The 22,457-nt window shown below is 37.9% G+C and overlaps 1 protein-coding gene across 2 annotated transcripts in view; it reads right to left on the bottom strand.

The window, feature by feature from the left end:
• Positions 1–22,457, bottom strand: part of LOC111144630 (fibrinogen like 1) — a 61,421-nt gene that overhangs the window by 17,605 nt on the left and 21,359 nt on the right. Inside the window, exons 1-3 of one of the 2 annotated variants that reach the window (XM_022499028.1) lie at positions 18,431–18,488; positions 18,173–18,209; positions 592–671 (exon numbers count right to left, since the gene is read on the bottom strand). In XM_022499028.1, the coding sequence (XP_022354736.1) occupies positions 592–671; positions 18,173–18,209; positions 18,431–18,442 (129 nt within the window). In that variant the 5' untranslated portion in view covers positions 18,443–18,488. Of the gene's footprint in view, positions 1–591; positions 672–18,172; positions 18,210–18,430; positions 18,489–22,457 lie in introns of those variants that run through there. The other variant, XM_022499029.1, reaches the window with a different exon arrangement.

Here is a 22,457-nt window from a genome sequence, read left to right on the forward strand (position 1 = left end):
GGCAGAGAGAGAGGAAGGGAAGCAGGCTCCCTACTGAGCAGAGAGCCCAATGCGGGGCTCGATCCCAGGACCTGGGATCATGACCCGAGCCAAAGGCAGAGGCCTTAACCCACTGAGCCACCCAGGCGCCCCTAGTTTTAAGTTTCTAACATTATTTTTTTTTAACTTTTTTTTTAAGATTTTATTTAATTTTGACAGAGAGATCACAAGTAGGCAGCGAGGCAGGCAGAGAGTGATGGGGAAGCAGGCTCCCTGCTCAGCAGAAAGCCCAATGTGGGGCTTGATCCCAGGACTCTGAGATCAGCACCTGGGCCGAAGGCAGAGGCTTAACCCTCTGCCCAGGCTCACCAAGTTTCTAACATTATTTAACTACCCAAATAGTCCCAGTAAGTTCAGAAAGATTTTTACTTTGAGAAAAAAAATTACATCACTTGGTAAGTGCCTATGATGTGGCAGGTGCTTTCACAAAAAATTTCTTCGTATTTTCCCATTAGTTAATTTTTTCAGTGACACATTACTAAGATTCTCTACAAAGTAAAAGAAAATTCAAGTCAAAGCAGGTTTTATAAATATGTAAATAAATGCACTTACCCAGCTTTCCATGCCCGTGACCAGAATGGTGGTGACAAGAATGAAACTGACCATCTTCCCCATCTTCCCCACTGAAACAGCTACAAGAACAAAAGAAATTTCATAAACATCTTTACTGTGAATTTTTCACAAGACCAGTGTTGGGTTCAGGCTCAACATGATCCATGAGGTCGAATGTGGCTCCAGCTCCAGTCTGAGAGTCTTCAAGAAATTCTCCTGGACTTCCCACCCTTCCCTCATACAGAATGATGCTCTCTGTTACCTTAAGTAGGATAGATTCTTTTCAATTGCAGAAACAGAGAAGGGACCCTGCCTCTCTTTGAGTGTCCAGTGGTTAATGGGCTGCTTGTGCAGACAAAGCAAAGGCTCTTTAAACACAAAGACCTGGCTCCATGTTTTGGCTGAGCCACTTCCTAGCTGTGTGCCCTCAAGCAACCAACTAAAATGCTCTTCACTTATAAATGGAAATCATAATTTCTACCTGACAGGACTGTGGCAATCTTGACGAAATACTTTTAGATATTCTGTCATAGGATAAGTGCCTAAGGAACTGTAATTCATCTTGTATATAGAAAACTGCTTTTATTTTTAAAAGAAGAAGAGGGAAAAATGACAACTAAGGTGATATGCATTATTTTTCTTGATGTTTTAATGGATAGTCAAGCTACCAAGGGGATATAAATCTTTAAGCTCTGTTTAAAGTTGTAGAGGAAACCTCACTTTACCACTTACTGATTTTTTTTTCTTTTTAATCCCTCTTGAGGGGCACCTATGTGGCTCAGTTGGTTAAAGGGTCCAACTCTTGATTCTGGCTCAGGCCACAATCTCAGGGTCATGAGATCAAGCCCCAGGTTGGGTTCTGTGCTGAGCGTGGAACATGCTTGGGATCCTCTCTACCCACTCAACACTCCCCCACCCTCCTCATGTGCACGCTCTCTCTCTCAAAAATACAATACAATACAATACAATAAAATCACTTTTGAGGTCATGAATATTGATGAAAAGTTTTGTTCATCCTCAAAATAAGTTCTGTGTGCTGCCAGTGATTTTTCATAAATTTTAGAAGCTAAGGAGCCTAGAAGGGCAGAAATGTTTGCATAATCTTCAAACGGATTTTGTACCTGTGGTTTCCAGAAAAGAACTGGAATCAACTGAATTATTTGTTAGCCTATTTTTATCCTATAGAACCTATGACCTAGGTCTTTTCATGTATCTCTTTCTCAATTTTTATGTAATTATAAAGGTGATTCCTAATGTTACTGCCCACTAGGATCCTTTGGGGAGCTTAAAAAAAATCTCCATGCCCAGGAATTCAATCAAATGTCTAAAGGTGACAGGTGCATGGAATTTTTAAAACACTGTTGATTCCAATGTTTTGCAAAGTTGGAGAAACAATGATTTATGGATTTAATATATAAAAAACTTTAAGTCTATTATAACAAAGAAGTTAGTTCCCAGTCCTTCTGAGGCCAACAAAAACAGTTAAAGAATGGGAAAGACAATTAACATGGCCACCTTGGGAAGCACTTGGGAAGTAAATTAGAATGTGAGTTTTTAGAATATGTGAAATTCATGCATTACAGAGAGTAATAGTCTGCTAGATATAACTGTATACTTTTACTTCTGACCTTTTTTTTACTCTAAGTCTAGAACTGTGCTGTGTATTTTATAAACATCTACTTTAATTCTTAAATAACTCTCTAAGGCAAGTACTATTAACCTCATCATACAAATGAAAAGATCAGAGAGGTTAAGTCACTTTTCTAAGATCACACAACCAGTTTATGGAAGACCCAGCAATCGGACTGAAGGCGTTCCACCTTGACGGCCCATGCCCTTAACCTGAACTCCACAGGAGCTGCCCTGCAACACACAGGGAAACAGGCTGCATGGGCGAATGGGGGCCTTCCTGTGTGCTCTTCTGTGGTGAACATCAGCCTTGCTCCTGAGCGTGGCTGTGACTCATTTGTTCCTCAGACATGCACTTCTCCAAAGGAACTTCGGGTGAATCTGGCAGGAGAGGAGACAGCTGCCCGGTAGCAGGGGCAATCTGAGGGAATGGCAGTATTCACAAGCCTTTACTGATTATCAGTTCTGGGCTCTGCCCTGCGCTACACCCTGTGGAAGACTAAACATGGCCGCCTCGGAAGGGCCATGTTTCAAGCAAGGAATGAAAATAACTATTAAAATGGAAATTAAGGACAATACAAATGAAGTCTACGTGAAAACATATGTAATTAAATATAGAAACCGAACATTCCCAGACCACCCCTCAAGACAAAATTAATTACTTCCGCCACTGTGACCCATGCTATATTTACAGACCAAAATAGCAGTTATCCACTCGATAAACATTGTTTGCATGCCTGCTTTGTTCCAGGCACTGTGCCAGGTGATGGAATTCTCATGTGGTCAGTTTTTTGCATGTTTTTAACTGCTTAGGATTAGATTTTTGGGGACGCCTGGGTGGCTCAGTTGTTAAGGGTCTGCGCTTGGCTCAGGTCATGATCCCAGAGTCGGGGGATGCAGTGGGCCTAGGGCTCCCAGCTCAGCAGGATGCCTGCTTCTCCCTCTTCCACTTCTCCTGCCTGTGTTCACCTCTCACGCTGTGTCTCGCTCTGTATCAAATAAATAAATAAATTAAATCTTTAAAAAAAAAAAAAAAGAGTATAAGAATTTTGAAGGCAAAGTCCCCACCTTGCTAATTGTTGTATCCCCAGCATGTAACTTGTTACAATGAACCAGATAAAAGTTTAGTTGCCTCTGCAGAAAATTTTCTCCAGGAAGGAAAAATCTTTCTCAGAGGTGAAAATGTCCTTTCCTTTCCATAAAACTGGTCTGTTTGCAGTGACAATACTTCCTCCTTCCTTCTCTATGTTTATCCTGGTCAAGGGGAAAACAATGGGTTGTGCATTTTTGAAAGTAAGCCTTAGGAAGGGGGTGGAGACTTTTGGTTGGATTGAACACATGAATTTATTTTCTCTTTCTCACAATGAAGATATGAACGGACAAGGTCATAGAGAAAGGGAGCAGAGGAAACTCCAGGCATGCAATGTCAGCACATCTGTGGATGTCAAAAGCACGTGAGGGAGCTGGCAAGGCTGCTAACACTGCGGGATGAGCAGCGGCAGAAGAAGCAGGCTAACTTGCCCTGTGATTCCCCAGCCTGGTTCAGGGCTAAAGACATGAGTTTGCTTCAAATGCAGGGTTGGAGGTGACAGATTGACACTCAGATTTTCACCAAAACCTTGAGTAGCCCATGAATACTGTTTCTCTCACCGCATCAGACAACAAGGCTTACTTTCCACTAAGATTGAACCAGAGAGGCTCTGAGTAGCAGGACCACAGGCACGAGGGAGGTCAGGGGAGAGTACTTGGTTCTACAGGTTGAAATAGCCCCCGACCCCCCCCCCCCCACACACACACCCTACTAGGATACTACTGTCCTGGCAGCCAGGCAGCCCACTCTCTATTCCTCCCGCCACTTTCCAGGCCAGAGAGCATGGGATTCCTCTCTGGAGGAATGAATAGGCTCACGGGAAAGATCATCAGAGGCTAACCCTGGGTGATTCTCCAACAGAAGCGCCTTGTCCTTGCCTGATCATTCTCCAGAGAAGCCCACGGGTTGGCAAGCCTCATTCATGCACACTAGAGAGGCAGAGGCTTAAATTTTGCCTATTTCTTTCAAAGGAGTTCTCTCTGAAGGGAGGTATATAGTAAGTTTCTTTCTGTATCTGCATTTACCTCACAGTCTAAACAGAAACACTTAAAGGGGTCTCTGGGGGGTTCAGTCGGTGAAGCGTCCAGCTCCTTATTTTGGCTCAGGTCATGATCTCAGGGTCATGATATCAAGTCCTACATACAGCTCTGCATGGAGTGAGGAGCCTGCTTAAAATTCTTTCTCTATCTTCTCTATTACCCCACCCCCACTCATTTTTCCCTCTCTCCTTTTTTTAATTTGAGAGAGAGAAACAATAGCAATCAATTTTCCATGAAGATGTGTAATTTACCTGTTATAACTTAATCCTTCTATCTAAATTGTAACCAAAATAACCAAATGTACAGAAAGAAGTGGAGTGCTGTATAAATCACACTGCTAAGTGGGCAAAGAAGTCAGACAAAATACAAGAACACATGTAATAACTCATTGCAGAAAAGCTCTCCTAAGCATTTGGAGATCCAGTTTTTTCAGTGAGTCATTCCTTTTATTCATTCATATGATATCATTTATAGTAACTTAATTTAGGTGAACTGACATTTTACTCTGTGATCTTAGTAACCATTTAAAATTCAAACATTTGTGGGGTACCTGTTTAATGTCAGATGCTATGTACACTAAAAGCTTTTATATATAGCTTATATTAAATATATTGAATTACATTATAAAATATTAGTTTGTATTGGGGCACCTGGGCGGCCCAGTCAGTTAAGGGTTCCACTCTTGATTTTGGGTCAGGTCATGGTGTCGGGGTGGTGATATTGAGCCCATGTCAGCTCTGTAGTGGGTGTCGAGTCTCTTAAGATTCTCTCCCTCTGTGCCTCCACCCCACCCCCACTCATGCGTGCACACACCCTCTTTCTCTCTCTGTCAATAAAATATTAGCTTAGATTAAAATATACAGGAAATTGGGTTTAATTATGGCATTAAAATGGCTTCCAATGTAAAAAAAAAAAAAAGCCCCCTCCCTTCTACGCCCCCCACCCCCGAGCTTTTAGAGGGGAGAGAAGTGAGAAGAGAATTGCCAAGAAACAGAAGTATGAGCAATTGGGAAGATGAATAGGTTTGCTATCAATTAATATTTTCCAACTGATAAGATAATCTTGGAATTATATTTTAAAACTTTTCTAGATGGCTTTTACACTTGTCATGGAAGACAAAATCATCTCCTTCCGGATGCCAACACCAACTAATGAGCCTTATTTACAATACAGTACTGTCCTCAACTTGGCATTGCAGATATTGAGCAAATTTAGCAAAATTCAGATAGAAATGAATACCCTAACCAAGGGCATCTGATGTTATAAACAAACACATTTTTATTCCCATCATGAGGGTAGTCTCATGTTTCTTTTGTCAGGGAGTTCTTGGAGGGATCTGTCATTACCATTGGTCCATCTGTCAACAGTCTGTTTGTGGGGGGAAAAAAAAAGCCAACAGAAGCATAAAATCTTACTACAATTTAAACAATTTACTTCAGATATATTGTATATATTTAGGTATGGAGACATTTCCACCTTTCAAATTAGGCAGAGCAGTCAAATACTGTTATAGTAAGATTTACTTTCTTATAGCTTTAGCTATGCCAGTGGTATACTCTTGTTCATTTAAATGTTAATTATATGCAGTTAAGGCCCTATAAAATACCACTGTCCCTAAAACATGTTTCTTCCTTTCACCCATCAAAATAAAAGATGGAAAAAAATGGGATGAAAAAAAAAAGAATTGAATTACTTTCAATGACTATACTCCATAAATCACTTGGGAAAACAATATAGGTTGTCAATGTATCTACTGTTGTCTGTATTAAATTTCAACAATTATCAATCAATTAATTATTATTACTAAGTATTAATAAATAAGTATACCATTAAACAAAACACTATATATTAATTTATTATATATTATATAAGGTAAATTTATTAATAAAAGTATTAATAAATATTATATATAAGTATTAGAATATTAATAGTATAATATTTCATTGGAAACAAGACTGATCTTTCTTAAGAAAAGCTGAGATGGTGAGTGGTGCTCTCTAAAGATTATCAAAAAGGAAAAGCTCTCCATGCAAGACTTGAGCTTGTCTTAGTTGTTTATAAAATATATGTAATATTTCCATACTTGAATCATAAATACTTCAAGGGCAGTGTTTTCTGCTGCACTGCTTATCTTCTGAGTTACCTTTTTGCAAAATAGAGAGGTAATTGTCCTTAGACTTTAATATTATTCCTAATTCTCTCAGTTAACATATTTTTCAGTACTAAATAAGACTGTGATAAAATTATGATTTAATTATGTTCATTTAGCCAACAGATAGTACATCAAAATTTAAAAATTTTTTAAAAATATAAGTGGAGAAAATGGCTGTGTGCAACCTGGGAGAAGGTTCTCACCGGACCCAATCATACTGGTACCCTGATCTTGACTTTCCACCCCCACAACTGTGAGAAATAAATTTCTACTACTTATTAAAAAAATAATGATGTAAAAATTCTAATTTTAGGGTTGCCTGGCTGGCTCATTTGGAAGAGTGGATGACACCTGACTTCAGGGTCATGAGTTTGAGCTCCACTTTAGGTGCAGAGATTACTTATATAAATAAATATTTTTTTAAAAATTCTCACTGTAAAAAGAAAAATAAGTAACACTCTATACGTAGAAAACAGATATAATTGAAAATTGGGATATGAACCATTATTTGTACATCAATGTTTATAGCAGCATTATTCACGACAGACAAAAAGTGTGTGGACAACAATCCAAATGTCCATCCACAGATGAATGATTAGAATAAGATATATACACACAATGAAATGTTAACCTTGAAGACTTTATGCCAGGTGAAACAAGCCAGACACAAAAGGACAAATGTTGTATGTTTCCCCTCATACAAAGTACCTGGAGTAATCAAATGCCTAGAGATGTAATATGTGTATTAATTTGAAATATATGAAATTGCCATTTTGGAAAGTCAAAAACATCCAAATGTACACCATTTCTTATAGTTCAACCTAATATGTCAAGAAAGGAACACCTCATCAATAAGGAAATTTAAAAATATATTCAAATATAAAGAAAAAATATATATATATATATATGTTTATGTTATATAAGTGCCATGAAATGAAGGACTTGATTCTTTTTATTTCTGCTGTATCCCACTGCTTGGTAGGTGGTTAGGTACTGTATCAGTTTTGTAGGGCTGCTGTAGCAAATTACCACACAGCAGGTGGCTTAAAGCAACAGAAGTTGATTCTGTCACATGTCTGGGGGATAGGAGTGTGAAGTTCAGGAGTCACTATGGTCATGCTCCTTCTGAAAGCCTCTATGAAAGAATGCTTCCTTGCCTCTTCTAGCATCTGGTGGCTGCCAGCCATTGTTGGCATCCCTGGGTGTGTGGCAGCAACACTCTACTCTCTGCTTGCCTGTTCACATGGCTATCTTCCCTCTGCATGTCCCTCTAAATTTCCCTTTTCATACTAGGACACCAGACCACTGGATTAGGGTTTGTCCTAATTCAATATGACCTTACCTTAACTTGATTCCATCTACAAAGATGCTATTTCCAAATAAAGTTACATTCACAGGTAATGGGAATTAGCATTGAATGTATCACTTTCTGGGGTGCAATTCAACTTGGTTCAGGTACTCGACAAAATATTTGGTGAGTTGATGAGAAGAAAATTTATGAATTGAAGTTAGAATTTTAGAACTTCTCAGCATCTGCTATTATAATTTTACAGTTGTTTATTAGAAACAAATTCTTTTTTTTAAAGATTTTCATTTATTTGAGAAAAAGAGAGCAACAGAGAGAGCACAAGCAGGAGGAATGGCAGAGGAAGAGGGAGAAGCAGACTCCTCATTGAGCAGGGAGCCCAATGTAGGATCATGACCTGAGCCAAAGGGAGATGCTTAACCAACTGAGCCACCCAGATGCCTGAGACCAAATTCTTTTTGTCTGCTGAATTTATTAGATGTCTCTATCAGATTTCCTCCAGTATCTCCCCTCCTTCAGCAGTGACTGAGAATATTTAATAAACTATGGCTTTTGTAAAGTTTTTATTGATTTGCAAATATGACATTGTGGTGTGTGCCAGCTTATCTCAGTTTTAAAGAGATATTTGAATTTATAAAATCCCAAGAGAAAATAAATAACTGAAAAACTTTAAACTTAAAACCTAATATAATTAAAATTAGGCCATCTTAATGGGCTAAAGCTATTATCATACCTATCTCATAATAAATTATTAGTTTGACTCATACTTTTCATTTGGTAATAAATGTATTTCCCAAGCAGAATTACAACAGCTCTGCTGTTATTTTTTAAAAATAACATTTGTACTTTTATGGTTATTTATCATTTAATTTTTAAATTTGTCATAAAGTTCAAGTAATAAAAAGTAAAAGTTACCCCTCACATGATGGAAATTTCTTAACATGTAATCAATGGTAGAGTTAAAAACACATGAAGTTTTCCAATGTTACAGGAAATAAGAAGAAAGAATAATTGTTTATTATAAGCAAGCAAAAGAGAATAAAGATAGAAAATAAATAAAAATATTTTTAAAAAACACATAAAGAGATTTTGGAAGTAGAAAGCATTCTGACTCTGATTCAAATTGTTCTCCTGACTGAAAAGAAACCAATATATTTTCCTGGATTATTGATGGGGACTTTTTCTTTTTCTTTCCAGTGGTAAAAATAACGTCTCATTTTTCTTATGTGATAGCAATCAGATCTTCATTGTTTTAATCCACTACAAGCTATCAGATAAAATACTGAGGAGTCCATAATTCAAAGTTATGAAATTTTTGTGCCTTCCAGACTTGCGTTTATGCTATCTGCTGAAATTAATATATTTTCTTTGGTTCATCAAGTTCCTTTCTGTATTTGTGAGGTCAAGTACTTTATTTCAGAAATGAATAAATGTGAAATAAGTCAAGCAGAGACAATTATCATATGGTTTCACTTACTTGTGGAGCATAAGGAATAACACAGAGAACATTGGGTGAAGGAGAGGAGAAGTGAGTTGGGGGAAATCGGAGGGGGAGACAAACCATGACAGACTGTGGACTCTGAGAAACAAACTGAGGGTTTTGGAGGGGAAGGGGCTAGGGGTTGGGAGGGCGTGGTTGTGGGTATTAAGGAAGGCACATATTGCATGGAGCACTGGGTGTGGTGCATAAACAATGCATCTCGGAACACTGAAAAAAATAAAATAGGAGCACCTGAGTGGCTCAGTGGGTTGGGCCTCTGCCTTCGGCTCAGGTCGTGGTCTCGGGGTCCTGGGATTGAGACCCGCATCTGGCTCTCTTCTCGGCAGGGAGCCTGCTTCCCTCTTTCTCTCTGCCTGCCTCTCTGCCTACTTGTGATCTCTCTCTTTATCAAATAAATAAATAAAATCTTTAAACAAACAAACAATAAATAAAATAAAATTTTAAAAAAAGGAAAAAAAGAAATGAATAAATTAGCTTAAAAACTTAAAGACCTTCAAAACAAATTATGGTCTTATATCTGTGTCTGCTTTTGGCTCTTGTATAAGAGACAGTGTATGTTGAAAGAGCTCTGGGAGATGCTGGAAGATTGTATAACACGTATACATAGTGCTACACATGAGACTTGGTAGAAAATAAAGGTCCAGTAAAATGTTTTGGCAGGCTCTGTCTCTTGGTGTCCTGAAATTTCCATTTCATCTCCATTAAAATCATCACATCTGATCTTTCCCAGAGAAAGGACAAAACCTCTAGTCTGGCAGCTCCTTCAATAATAAGGCCTTCCAATCTGTCATTATAAATATATATTTTAAAGTCATCATATTAATTTGATAACCTTTAGAATAATTCCTGAGAATATTTCAAGTTATCAAAAATTCTTCAGTGCCCAATTGTAATTCCTTTTTTTTTTTTTTTTTTGATTTATTTATGTATTTGAGAGAGAGAGAGGGAGAGAGTGTGCACACATGCTTGAGGCAGGGCAGGGCAGCAGCGGGGAGAGAGAGTCTTAAGCAGACCCCATGCTGAGCCCAGAGCCTGACACAGGCCTCCATCGCAGGACCCTGAGATCACGACCTGAGCTGAAACGATGGCCTAAAACCCCCAGGCAAGCCCCCACCCATTGTAATCATAACTCTAAACATCTTCTACAATGTTGAAGAAATGTTTAGATATTAGGTATTTCAAATGCTTTGAAAGTCTGGTCTCTGTCATTCACCATAGTAAATCTTGTTATTTTGTAAATCTGGTTCATGATAAAATGGTATTATATTATTTAATTCCTCACTATACAGTTGTATTTCTTTTATAATGTTTTTGCTTTAGGCTGTTTCAAAACTTTCAATTTTTATAAAACTAAAATAGTTTTCAAATGGCTATTTTTTGAGTACTATATTATTTGATATAAATTATTCTAAGTCTCTAAAATCCAATTTCCTCCTCAGTAAAGTTTTTTAAACTTCCTTTTTTTTTTTTTTTAAGATTTTTTATTTATTTATTTGACAGAGAGAGATCACAAGCAGGCAAAGAGACAGGCAGAGAGAGAGGAGGAAGCAGGTTCTCCGCTGAGCAGAGAGCCCGATGTGGGGCTCGATCCCAGGACCCCGAGATCACGACCCGAGCCGAAGGCAGCGGCTTAACCTGCTGAGCCACCCAGGTGCCCCTAATTTTTTAAACTTTCTTGATAGAGGATTAAACGTAAAGGCAAAAATATTGTTTTAAACTGGAAAGTTGTATAGCTAATATATAACTTTTAAAAAAAATTACAAAGCAAAAATATATACTAATGTAAAAAATTTTAAAAATGGTGTTTTAAGCAAGCTATTGTGAAAGGATGCAAGATAAAAGAAATAAGGAGAAAGAGCTATTGAAAGAACCATGTTTAGTAAGTTAGCATTTACAAATGGACTACACCCTTAATGTAAGACAGTTACTTAAAAATTTACCCATAAACACAGATTTAGAGACTCTTTTTAGGCATTTTCTTCCAAATTTTTTTATCATTTTTCTGAAAATGGAATATGACAGTATCTTTGTAATTTATTTTAAGCATTTACACTCAGTGAAAGCCTAAAAAGCTAAATAAGTTTGATTCCCAAAAGATAGAAAAAAAATAAAAGCATTTCTGAAAATTTTACTTCTGGAATGGAAATTTTAACATTTTCCATTTTATTTTCTATCTTGTATATTAAAACTGCAAATCCTATTATTTACATCAAATTCTCATCCAATTCATTCAAAATGTGCTAGGAGCAGAAAGGAGATATAATTCTAAGTTTACTTTCTAAGTTACAGAGGTGGTTTTCTCCCAAGTTAAACTGACTTTTCCTAAGAGCCTATGATTGTTTCCTGAGTTATGCTTAATATCATATCTACATAATCAATTAGCATTATTACAATTATGTCAAAAGTACAGAGATGTTAAATACCTTGCTGAAGTAAAAAATGAGTCAGAGACACAGCTCAGACTAGGTGTTGTCACTCTGCCTCCCAGGATCCTCTAACTGCATTCAGAATTTGTAATTACTTCTCTGTTATTTGATTAGAAATAGGGACAATGTTGATTCTGGCTTTAATCCAGAAACAAATAAATGAGGAAATCAGTTTAACTGGAAGGAAAGCTAAAAACAGAGATTTAATGACACAGTACCAGATATTTTCCTTTTTTCCCTCCTATTTGTATGAATTTTCATGACAGATCTAATAATGTATCTTCATGAAAATACATCTCTGATTTTTAAAAACTCTTATATTTGTGCTTATCTGGAGAATTTTTGTACTTGAACTTGATAATGCTCACTTGAAGATTAAGTAAAACCAAAGTTCAGTGGAAGATTTGCTTTATAGTACAAATGATAATAAAGTTGTACCTATATGGGTTAAAATGTCATTTCAACTACAATATGGAGAAAAGCCTATAAACTTGATAATGCTCACTTGAAGATTAAGTAAAACCAAAGTTCAGTGGAAGATTTGCTTTATAGTACAAATGATAATAAAGTTGTACCTGTAAAGATATGGGTTAAAATGTCATTTCAACTACAATATGGAGAAAAGCCTAATATTTTTAGTTATAAAAAATGTGGCAAGCTAATAATTGCCAAGATGAAATGGCCAGTTTAGTTAATCTTTAAGAAAAACAAAAATTCCCTGAGGTGCAAAATTACAAAATTTATGTGTATGCATCAATTACACCCCGAACGAGTTGTTCCTTTTGTTTTAAACTCTAGAGGATTTTCGAATGTGTAACACTCAACTTGTTAGTTCCACTGGTTGAGTAATAGTTTCAGACTGGAAATCCAGGTTTATCATTTCTTTTTTTGTTCTGATGTAACGGAAGCTTTTGTTTGCTATTCGTTCTGTGATCCTTATTTATTAACTCAGATTCCAGTAAAATATGGAAGTTGTGTTTTCTTTCTGTTGTTTGTTGTTTTCTGCACTCAAATATTGCCAGTGTTTGACCTTCCCATTAAACATTTTCCTGCCACTCACTCAGAAATTGTAAGTTTATGAAGAAAAAGCTAATCCTGATGATTAACTGGAAAGAAAAACAGGTTAAAGTTGAGGGGGAAGCCATTTTGAGGTGTGGCTTATATTGAGCTGAAGACAATCAAGGCTCAAAAGACTCAAGAAGAGCTGTTTACCTTCCCTTTAACTGCTTAAAAGAATTTAAATAGAGGGTCTGTACCAGGAGAGACTTAATACCAAAGAACTTTTTGTCAAAAAGACATAACTGGGGGCACCTGGACAGCTCAGTTGGCTAAGCATCTGCCTTTGTCTCAGGTCATGCTCCCTGTTCAGTGGGGTGTCTGCTTCTCCCTCTCCCTCTGCCCCTCCCCCACCCACCTGGGTTGTGCATGTGCTCTCTCTCTCTCAAATAAATAAATAAAATCTTTTTAAAAAAAAAGAAAAGAAAAGGAGAAGAAAGAAAAGAAAGACATATCTGCATGGCATGGCAAACATTTCTTTATCAAACTTTTGCCCTACTCATTTTTCAGTGGCTTTTCTTCCTCTCCTTTTGAAGCGAAAAACCACTATCTGCTATCAACTGCCTGTCTGCCTTTCAGGTCTCTGTCTTTGGGGCTCTTATACATACAAAGTTTGTTTCTCTCCTGCTCTTCTGTCATATGTTAATTTAATTATTAGAATAGTCAAAGAATATAGAAGAGTTGAAAGGAAAAGTCTTCCTCCCTGACAAAGTGATTTACACACACAGGAGAGGAAATTATACATTCATAATTGTAGAGAATTCAAGCTGCTGGCATTAAATGTCAAAAACAAAAGTATGGGATTATTTGGCTGATTTGATAATTACCCCAGTGGTAAAATGAAGTATTTTGAAATACAAACCTATTCTTTCCTCCTTTTATCCCTTTTACTGTCTTCCCAGTCAGGTATTTAATAAGTAAGCCCTGTGCTTACATCATCAGAGAAGGGACTGTAGTAGCCATAACAATGGGTCTCACATGTGGCACACTTATGTATCAGACATGGGAAACACAGAAACCCATTCAGCCACAACAGCCTTATGAGCAGATACTGTTATCATCTCCCTTTTACAAATGAGGAAACCAAGGCACAAAGGTTTAAGTAACTTGCCCAAGGTCACACAAGTAGCACATGGGGGAACCAGGATTCAAAGACACCTGGGCTGAGAATCTGTGCTCTTCACAATTAAAGATGGATAATGCTGTCTGTTGAGGAGTTGGCTAGACTCATTGCCTCAAGAAACACCTCGAAGAAGCAAATCAGACAATAAGGACAGAATCTAGGGTCAATGTTCCCTGGAAGCATGATAGTCACTGAGCCTGCTAGGAGAAATATTATTTCTTTAGTGCACAGATGCACTGATAGAACACAGGGGAAGAATTGTAAATAGGAAAGGTCAAATTTGGGAACTTGCACAACTGTACCAAACCTATAAAATGAGAGTGGGACCTGAGATCACTGGCTGGAAGATGTGTGAGAAAACCCTATAAGAGGAGCAGGTTGGATTCAGTGTTGGAGATGGACCAAAACAGGAAAGCTTGGAATGCAGACATTAGGCACAGCTTTAAATTTTGCTTGACACAGCTTCACTGAACAGAATAGTGGTGTTATTAAGGTTGACATCTTAAATTAGCTTTTCTAAAAGTTGGTTTGTATGCACTTACCCTAAATATGATTAGTTTCCTGGGAACTAACTTACATTCAACAGTTTCCCAAGGGATATATAGAACAGAAAAGCTAACACATTAATTTAGAAAAAGAGAATTGTTTAGTAAGATGATCTGCTTAGTAATTTGCACAGAAGATTCCTCATAGATGGACAAAATCTGTCTGGAGAGCAAGTCAAAAGTAGTTTGGGTGCACAAAGAACATGGATAAAGGCTATTGGATAATCTCAGAGGCTTTTTTGTTTTGTTTTGTTTTGTTTTGTTTTTCAAAGTAAAGTAATTAGATATACTTTTCTTCTCTGGCCTAAGAATATTTCCACTGGACAACAGGTACAGTTGCAGCAAGATCAGGTCACTCTGGCTCCTGGACAGGATTAGATGAGCATTGACAAGTTCTCTCCTTCGTCTTTTGGAAGACCTTATACAGAGAACTCTCTGAATTCATACATCGGTTATGCATAATTGTCATACAAACCCTCTGAACCCTGGATTGTGTCTGCGAATTGGACGCCTGCCCACTACCTGATACCTGACCCAGTCCCAGAGGGAAGGTTTAATTCCAGCTCTCCCCATCTCCAGTCCGCTCAAGGCTGGAGCAGCGAACATGTCTGTTCTCAGCCCCATTGTGAGCTAGACTCAGACAGCTGATCTTACTCAGACAACTGATCTTACATGGGTGCTACCAGTATGTATTTCTGTTGGCTACATTTTCCAACCTTACTCCCAACTCAGGGAGATATAACCTTTATGGAACTTTAAAAATTGTGTGCTCTCAATACAATGATCACTTCTTAAACTCAAAACATGCCTTTTACTGAAATATTTAGAGTGGAGCATATCAAGCAAAAAGGTCGTCAAGAACTATCTTCATTCAGGCAACTACCAGAGCGTTCTCTGGGGAAGGTAATAAAACTTCCTAAAATGTTAGTTTAGGTATCATCTCAGACAGAGTCCTCAAAGAATACAAAACTTATTCACATAGAGAATAGGTCTGAGAAATTTCCATAGAAAAGCATTTTAAAATTAGTAAAACTAAACCAATGTTATAGTGAATCATCCTATATCTATTATCTATATAACTAGTGAAAACTTAAAATTAATGGATACTAAGTAAATAGCTCCTGAATTAATTAATCCACACCATTCAGTATGAACGGTATAGTCAAAAGAGTGGAAACAATTTACTGAAAATTGAGAGAACTGCATTGATATTCATTCTCTGTCATGGCTCTTTCGACCTCAATTTTTTTATTTATAAAACAAAGCTATTAGATCAAATAGTCCCTAAAACCTACTTCCACTTTTAAATGTTCTTTCTTTTTATGATTTTATTTATTTATTTATTTATTTGAGAAAGAGAGAGAGAGTGAGAGAGTGTGCACGCATGGGAGTGAGTGGTGGGGGTACAGGGGTGGGGTGGCGGTGGTTGTGGCAGGGGAGGGGAGGTAAACATAGGGAAAGGGACGAGCTAACTTGCACTGAGCTCAGAGCCTGCCTCAGGACTCAATCCCACAACCCTGAGATCATGACCTGAGCAAAAATCAAGAGTCAGAAGCTTAACTGTACCACCCAGGTACCCCTAAATTCTTCTCTTTTGCCCATTTGTTATTATCTACAAGGAACCTCCCTAGAACATAATGGGGATTGAAGTTTTATATCAAAGTTAGGGGAGTTCATGTATAACTAGGCAATATTGACAAATACATGTAATGGGTGAGTCAACTAGATTGGAGTTGAGACTTGGATACAAAGTCCTCTAAGTTAGGGACCCTTTCACAGCTCCTCTGTGGCTCTAAGCAGACAGTGACAAAGCTACTGTAATTATCAAGTTGGAAAACCCAAAAATAGTATTTTTTTTAATCTAGTAAAACCTTTTTTAAAATTGAAGTATAATTGAGGGCGCCTGGGTGGCTCAGTGGGTTAAGCCGCTGCCTTCGGCTCAGGTCATGATCTCAGGGTCCTGGGATCGAGTCCCGTATCGGGCTCTCTGCTCAGCAGGGAGCCTGCTTCCCTTCCTCTCTCTCTGCCTGCCTCTCTGCCTACTTGTGATCTCTGTCTGTCAAATAAATAAATAAAAAAAAATCTTTAAAAAAAAATTGAAGTAAAATTGATACATAACATTATATAAGGGAAAACCCATTTTATCATGTAAAAATATTGTTGCTCTGTTCCTGGCCAGCTCCTAATGTTCTGGGACCATGGTGGAGTCTTGAAATACTGCTGTTGCCACCAGGTAGATTTCAAAATGGAGGTGGTGGTTGTGGGAAAAGACTACTTTGTCCTTCTCCTTCCCTAATATATACTAGACTTGGTCATAAGCCCCTTTCTGAAACCCCAACACAAGCTTTTAACAGCCTGTGATGTTTGCAAAACTGTTCTGAAAGTTGGGGATAATGGAAGGAAATTTCAATGTGGAGGAGGCAAATGTAAACAGGAATAATAACTATGACTATTCTCTTCTCCACAGAAGTCCCCCACGAGTCTTCTCTCATTTTACCCACGGACTCAAACTACTCCCATATTGAAGGGGCTGTGTAATCTCCCATGTGCAGAAGTATCCTTGACCATAGCCTATCCTTAACTCCTCTCCTTTTTTTAAAAAAATATTTTATTTATTTATTTGACAGAGAGAGATCACAAGTAGGCAGAGAGGCAGGCAGAGAGAGAGGAAGGGAAGAAGGCTCCCCGCTGAGCAGAGAGCCCAATGCGGGGCTCGATCCCAGGACCCTGGGATCACGACCTGAGCTGAAGGCAGAGGCTTTAACCCACTGAGCCACCCAGGTGCCCCTCCTCTACTTCTTCATAAGAAGGGGGGGGGGGGAATTCTCTCTTCCCAGCCAATAAGTCATAATCACTGGTGATACAGCTATGCCCACATTAAAGAAACCATTTATAGGATTATGCAGAGAAATTTTGCTTTTTATATCAACAAATTTCCCCTTCTAGAATATAACATAGGCTGTAATTTGTATAATAATAGCTCATTAAGGTGTCACCCACCAAGACAAAGAAGTTTTCTCCCAAAGATCAATATGGATCTGCCCCTACCTAAACAGAAAATTTTTACCAAAACCTTGTTAAATATGGTGAATTGACCACACACTTTATCTGTGCTCTCTCCACTTTTAAAACGACAGCAAAGAAATAAAAAGGCATAAACCTACAATGTCTATGCAAATAGAAATGATACATGAGAAGATAAAAGATTACAACTTATTAGAAGAGGTTTTAGAGGAACCACAAAATTCAAGAGTAATTGTAAAGGCTGAAACGGGGGAGAGGGTAACAGAATTGATGAAATAAATAGAGAAATGCTTCTCATAAATGAAAGAGATGAAGTTGAAAGAGCCTATTTAGTGTCTAGCACAGTGAATTTTTAAAAATGACAAAAAGCACCCATTCCTTTGGCACGGGTGTTCATGAGGGAATGGACATGAACATGCAATTGTGCGGTCTTAGTTCCTTGTTCATGATGGAATTTTGAACAGTGATAGTGAAAAGTTATGAAAAGCTTCCAGAAGGAACAAAATCACATAAAAAGAACTAAGACTCATAGTAGCATCATGCTTTTCCATAGAAAGAGTGCCTTTAGAATTCTGAGGGAATTTATATTTTCCCAGTCAGGACCCCACAAGGTCAAGCTAGCAATCAAGTGTGAAGATAGAATAAAGACAATTCAGACAAGCAAGAAGTAAAACAAACAAAAACCCTACCTTTACACAGTCTTTCTGAGAAACACTCGGACAATATCTAGAAAAATAAGGGCAAAGAGCAAGAGTAAGACAAGGAAAGGGAACCAAGAAAAAAGTGGGGGAGGCTTTGTAATGTGTCAGCTTGGCTAGGCTAAACATTTCCCAGAACTCCTTTTCCTTTGTTTCCCTAGGGTTGGCCACACTTCAGATTCTCATGGTAGATTTGGAGGGCAGAAATGAAGGCAGCCATCTTCATGGCTCTCCTGTGCTGTTGCCTACCTGTTGGGTCATCCTGTTGGCAAAAGATTTCGGTCAGGCCAACAAGTGCTCTGACTTCCCCTGAATCTTCCTTTAGCTCATGACAAAGCATTCAGCTCCTATGGGACACACACATCCCCAAGGTCAGAGGCGATAAGAACTGATACAGGTTTCAGTCCATCCTCCTGAGCTCCACCTCCTGGGCCCAGCCATCTGTCCTTCTCACTTACCTGCCGTGTACACTTTAAGCTCCAGCATCATATGTAAAAAATGGGGCTTTTAGGTAGGGACTTCTTCACCAAGCCCCTGTGAATTGCATAAGATTGTCCCTTGTATATTCTAGAGGCTCTGCTTTTCTGATTGAACTCCAGCTGGATCCCAGTTAGGAAACTTAAATTCCTGAGAAGGAATTTTCCAAATGCAGTTGTTTCCTGGATAACTCTGTCCCAGAATCCTGTGGGTTTTTTTTGCTCAAACCTGGACTGCTCATTCCCTAGGCCTGTTACACAAAGCATGTAAAAACTAATATTGGCAGACATTTGACAGGTCCCTGAAAATGTGTAGCTTCAGATTGTACAGTATCCTTCCTTGCACACTAGATAAGATAAGATAAAATGAAATGCTTATTCATGACTCATCTTTTCAGAGGTTTCTTGTCTACCTGAAATTTTTTTCCTCTGGTATCTAACCAAGTTTAAATTGGTTCCTAACATAGAAAAGTGCAAAAGATGTTTCTTATTCAATTTTTTCCCCTGCAAAGAATAAAAAGAGCTCTGGCTAAGGAATGCTTGTTTTTCTTTCAACGTGTATGCAAGAACTTCAGAATTGCATATATTATATAGCTCATTAAAATAACATCTTATTAAAGAAGAACCTTCTTATAAGATTACATGTCATTAAAGAACTGCAACCAAATAAATGTTAAATTCTAATAGAAAACAGATTTTTTACACTCAACACATGTAGAAGAAATTCAGCTGTGTTATGAAAAATATGTAGGAGAAAAAAAGAAAACCAGAAGATCATGTTAAGTAAAGTCACATTTTAAAATATGCTTTTACATATGGGAGACATGGGCAGTAACACAAGATGTCTTTCATTCTGCTCCATAGTAGGACTTCTCTGCTTTCTTTGATACATTTGCTGTAAATTTCTTTCACTCATCCACATAAATCCGATCTTGATGTGTGCTTTTTTTATCCTCTAGGTTTTAGATTCTTTAAATATTATCCCCTCTTAAAACATTCTCCAATTAATTGGAAAACACATGATGATCCGTACTTGTATGACCACATCTAAAAGTGGAATTCCCAGAGTTGTTAACTATTCTGACAAAATTTCTGGACACTAGCAAAGAATTTAAAAATATACATTTGACAAAAATGTGTTTACATATTTGAATTTAAAATTTGTCCTCATTTTTTACTCACTTTTTCTTATTTTTTCTTAGAAAAAATAAGACCACCTAAATATAATGTCCTGAGATATAGATCCTTGTTTTCACTTCAAAATAACTGTACATCTGCTGAGGAGAAAAAGTTCACTGTGCACAATTACACACACATTCCAATTCATTTTTTTGTTAGCCCACACATGGCTGACTACAGAGAACTTATGTTTCTGTATGTATATTTGAGATCAGAAGCTGGCATATTAAAATTTTAAAATTTTACATTTAAAAAGTTTACATTTTATACTTGGATTACTTTACCACTCACCAGGACTACATCAAAAACAAAGGAGGAGGAGTCAAGATGGCAGAGAAGTAGCAGGCTGAGACGAAATCAGGTAGCAGGAGATCAGCTAGAGAGCTTATCAAACCATTGCGAACACCTACAAATCCAACAGGAGAACGAAGAGAAGAAGAGCAACAATCCTAGAAACAGAAAATAAACCGCTTTCTGAAAGGTAGGACAGGCGGAGAAGTGAATCCAAAGCAACCGGAAGATAGACCGCAGGGGGAGGGGCCGGCTCCCGGCAAGCGGCAGAGCAATGGAGCACAAAATCAGGACTTTTAAAAGTCTGCTCCACTGAAGGATATCGCTCCAGAAACTAAACCGGGGTGAAGCCCACATGGGGTCATTGTGGCCCCAGGTTCCGTGGGGTCACAGAAGGATCGGGGGTGTCTGAGTGTCACAGAGTCGCAGGTATTAGAGCAGGGAAGCCGGCTACAGAGATGGGGCCGAGGAGTGAGCTCTCAACTCAGGGTTACCTTGAACCGGTCACAGACTGGGTGAGCTCGGAGTGTGGCCAGAGGCCAGGGAGATGGGAGTGATTGAGCTCTTTTCTCTAAGGGTGCACTGAGGAGTGGGGCCCTGAGCTCTCAACTCCTCCGGGCCAGAGATTGGGAGGCCGCCATTTTCATTCCGTCTTCCGGAACTCTACGGAAAGCGTTCAGGGAACAAAAGCTCCCAAAAGTGAACCCCAGCGGATTACTTAGCCTGGCCCTTTGTAAGGGCGGTGCAATTCTGCCTCGGGCAAAGACACTTGAGAATCACTACAACAGGCCCCTCCCCCAGAAGATCAACAAGAAATCCAGCCAAGACCAAGTTCACTTACCAAGGAGAACAGCGGAATTCCAGAGGATGAGAAAGCAAAGCATGGAATTCATGGCTTTCTCCCCATGATTCTTAGGTCTTACAGTTCATTAATTTTTTTATTTAATTTTTTTTTCTTCTGCTAATTTTTTTTTAACTTTTACCCTTTCCTCTTTTAACATTTTTTAACTAGTTTACCTTAACAATAAGTTTCATTAAAAAAAATAATCTTCTTTGAACCTTCATTATATAGTCATATTTTATCCTTCACTGTATCTAACTTTATTTTTTGTATACACATAGTGTTTTTTCTTCTAAAAAATTTGGGGTACAACTTCTTCTAATAGATCAAAATATACCTTAAATCTAGTTCCGGGCTTCTTCTAGTCTCCAGCCCGAGCAAATTCTCTCCACTTTCTTTTTCTTTATTCTCCCAAACAACTTACTTTATTAACTCCATTTTTAGAAATTAAAAAAATTTTTTTTCTCGTCTTTATAGGCTTATTCCCTCCCTTCATTGTGTTTACCTTATATATGTTTTTCATTATTTAAAATTTTGGGAGATAGTTTCTTCTAAGAGACCAAAATACTCACAGAATTAAGTGGGTGACCCTGTTCTAGTCACCAGTCTAATATATATATATATTTTTTTTTCTTTTTTATATTTTTTCTTTATTTGTTTTCTTTTTTTAATTTTTTTTTTCTGAAATTCTTTTTATCCCCTTTCTCCCTGCCACAATTCGGGGTCTCTTCTGATTTGGTTAAAGCACATTTTCCTGGCGTCTTTGCCACCCTTTTAGTATTTTATTTGCTCCTTCATATATTCTTATCTGGACAAAGTGACAAAGCGGAAAAACTCACCACAAAAAAAAAGAACAAGAGGCAGTACTGAAGGCTAGGGACCTAATCAATACGGACATTGGTAATATGTCAGATCTAGAGTTCAGAATGACGATTCTCAAGGTTCTAGCCGGGCTCGAGAAAGGCATGGAAAATATTAGAGAAACCCTCTCCAGAGAGATAAAAGCCCTTTCTGGAGAAATAAAAGAATTAAAATCTAACCAAGTTGAAATTAAAAAAGCTATTAATGAGGTGCAATAAAAAATGGAGGCTCTTACTGCTGGGATAAATGAGGCAGAAGAAAGAATTAGTGATATAGAAGACCAAATGACAGAGAAAAAAGAAGCTGAGCAAAAGAGAGACAAACAAATACCGGACCACGAGGGGAGGATTTGAGAGATAAGTGATACCATAAGATGAAACAACATTAGAATAATTGGGATTCCAGAAGAAGAAGAAAGAGACGGGGGAACAGAAGGTATATTGGAGAGAATTATTGTAGAGAATTTCCCTAATATGGCAAAGGGAACAAGCATCAAAATCCAGGAGTCTCAGAGAATCCCCCTCAAAATCAGTAAGAATAGGTCCACACCCTGTCACCTAATAGTAAAATTTACAAGTCTTAGCAACAAAGAGAAAATCCTGAAAGCAGCCCGGGAAAAGAAGTCTGT

This window comes from Enhydra lutris, unplaced genomic scaffold (genome assembly GCF_002288905.1).
Source record: "Enhydra lutris kenyoni isolate GAN:26980312 unplaced genomic scaffold, ASM228890v2 scaffoldscaffold11, whole genome shotgun sequence".
NCBI lineage: Eukaryota > Metazoa > Chordata > Mammalia > Carnivora > Mustelidae > Enhydra > Enhydra lutris.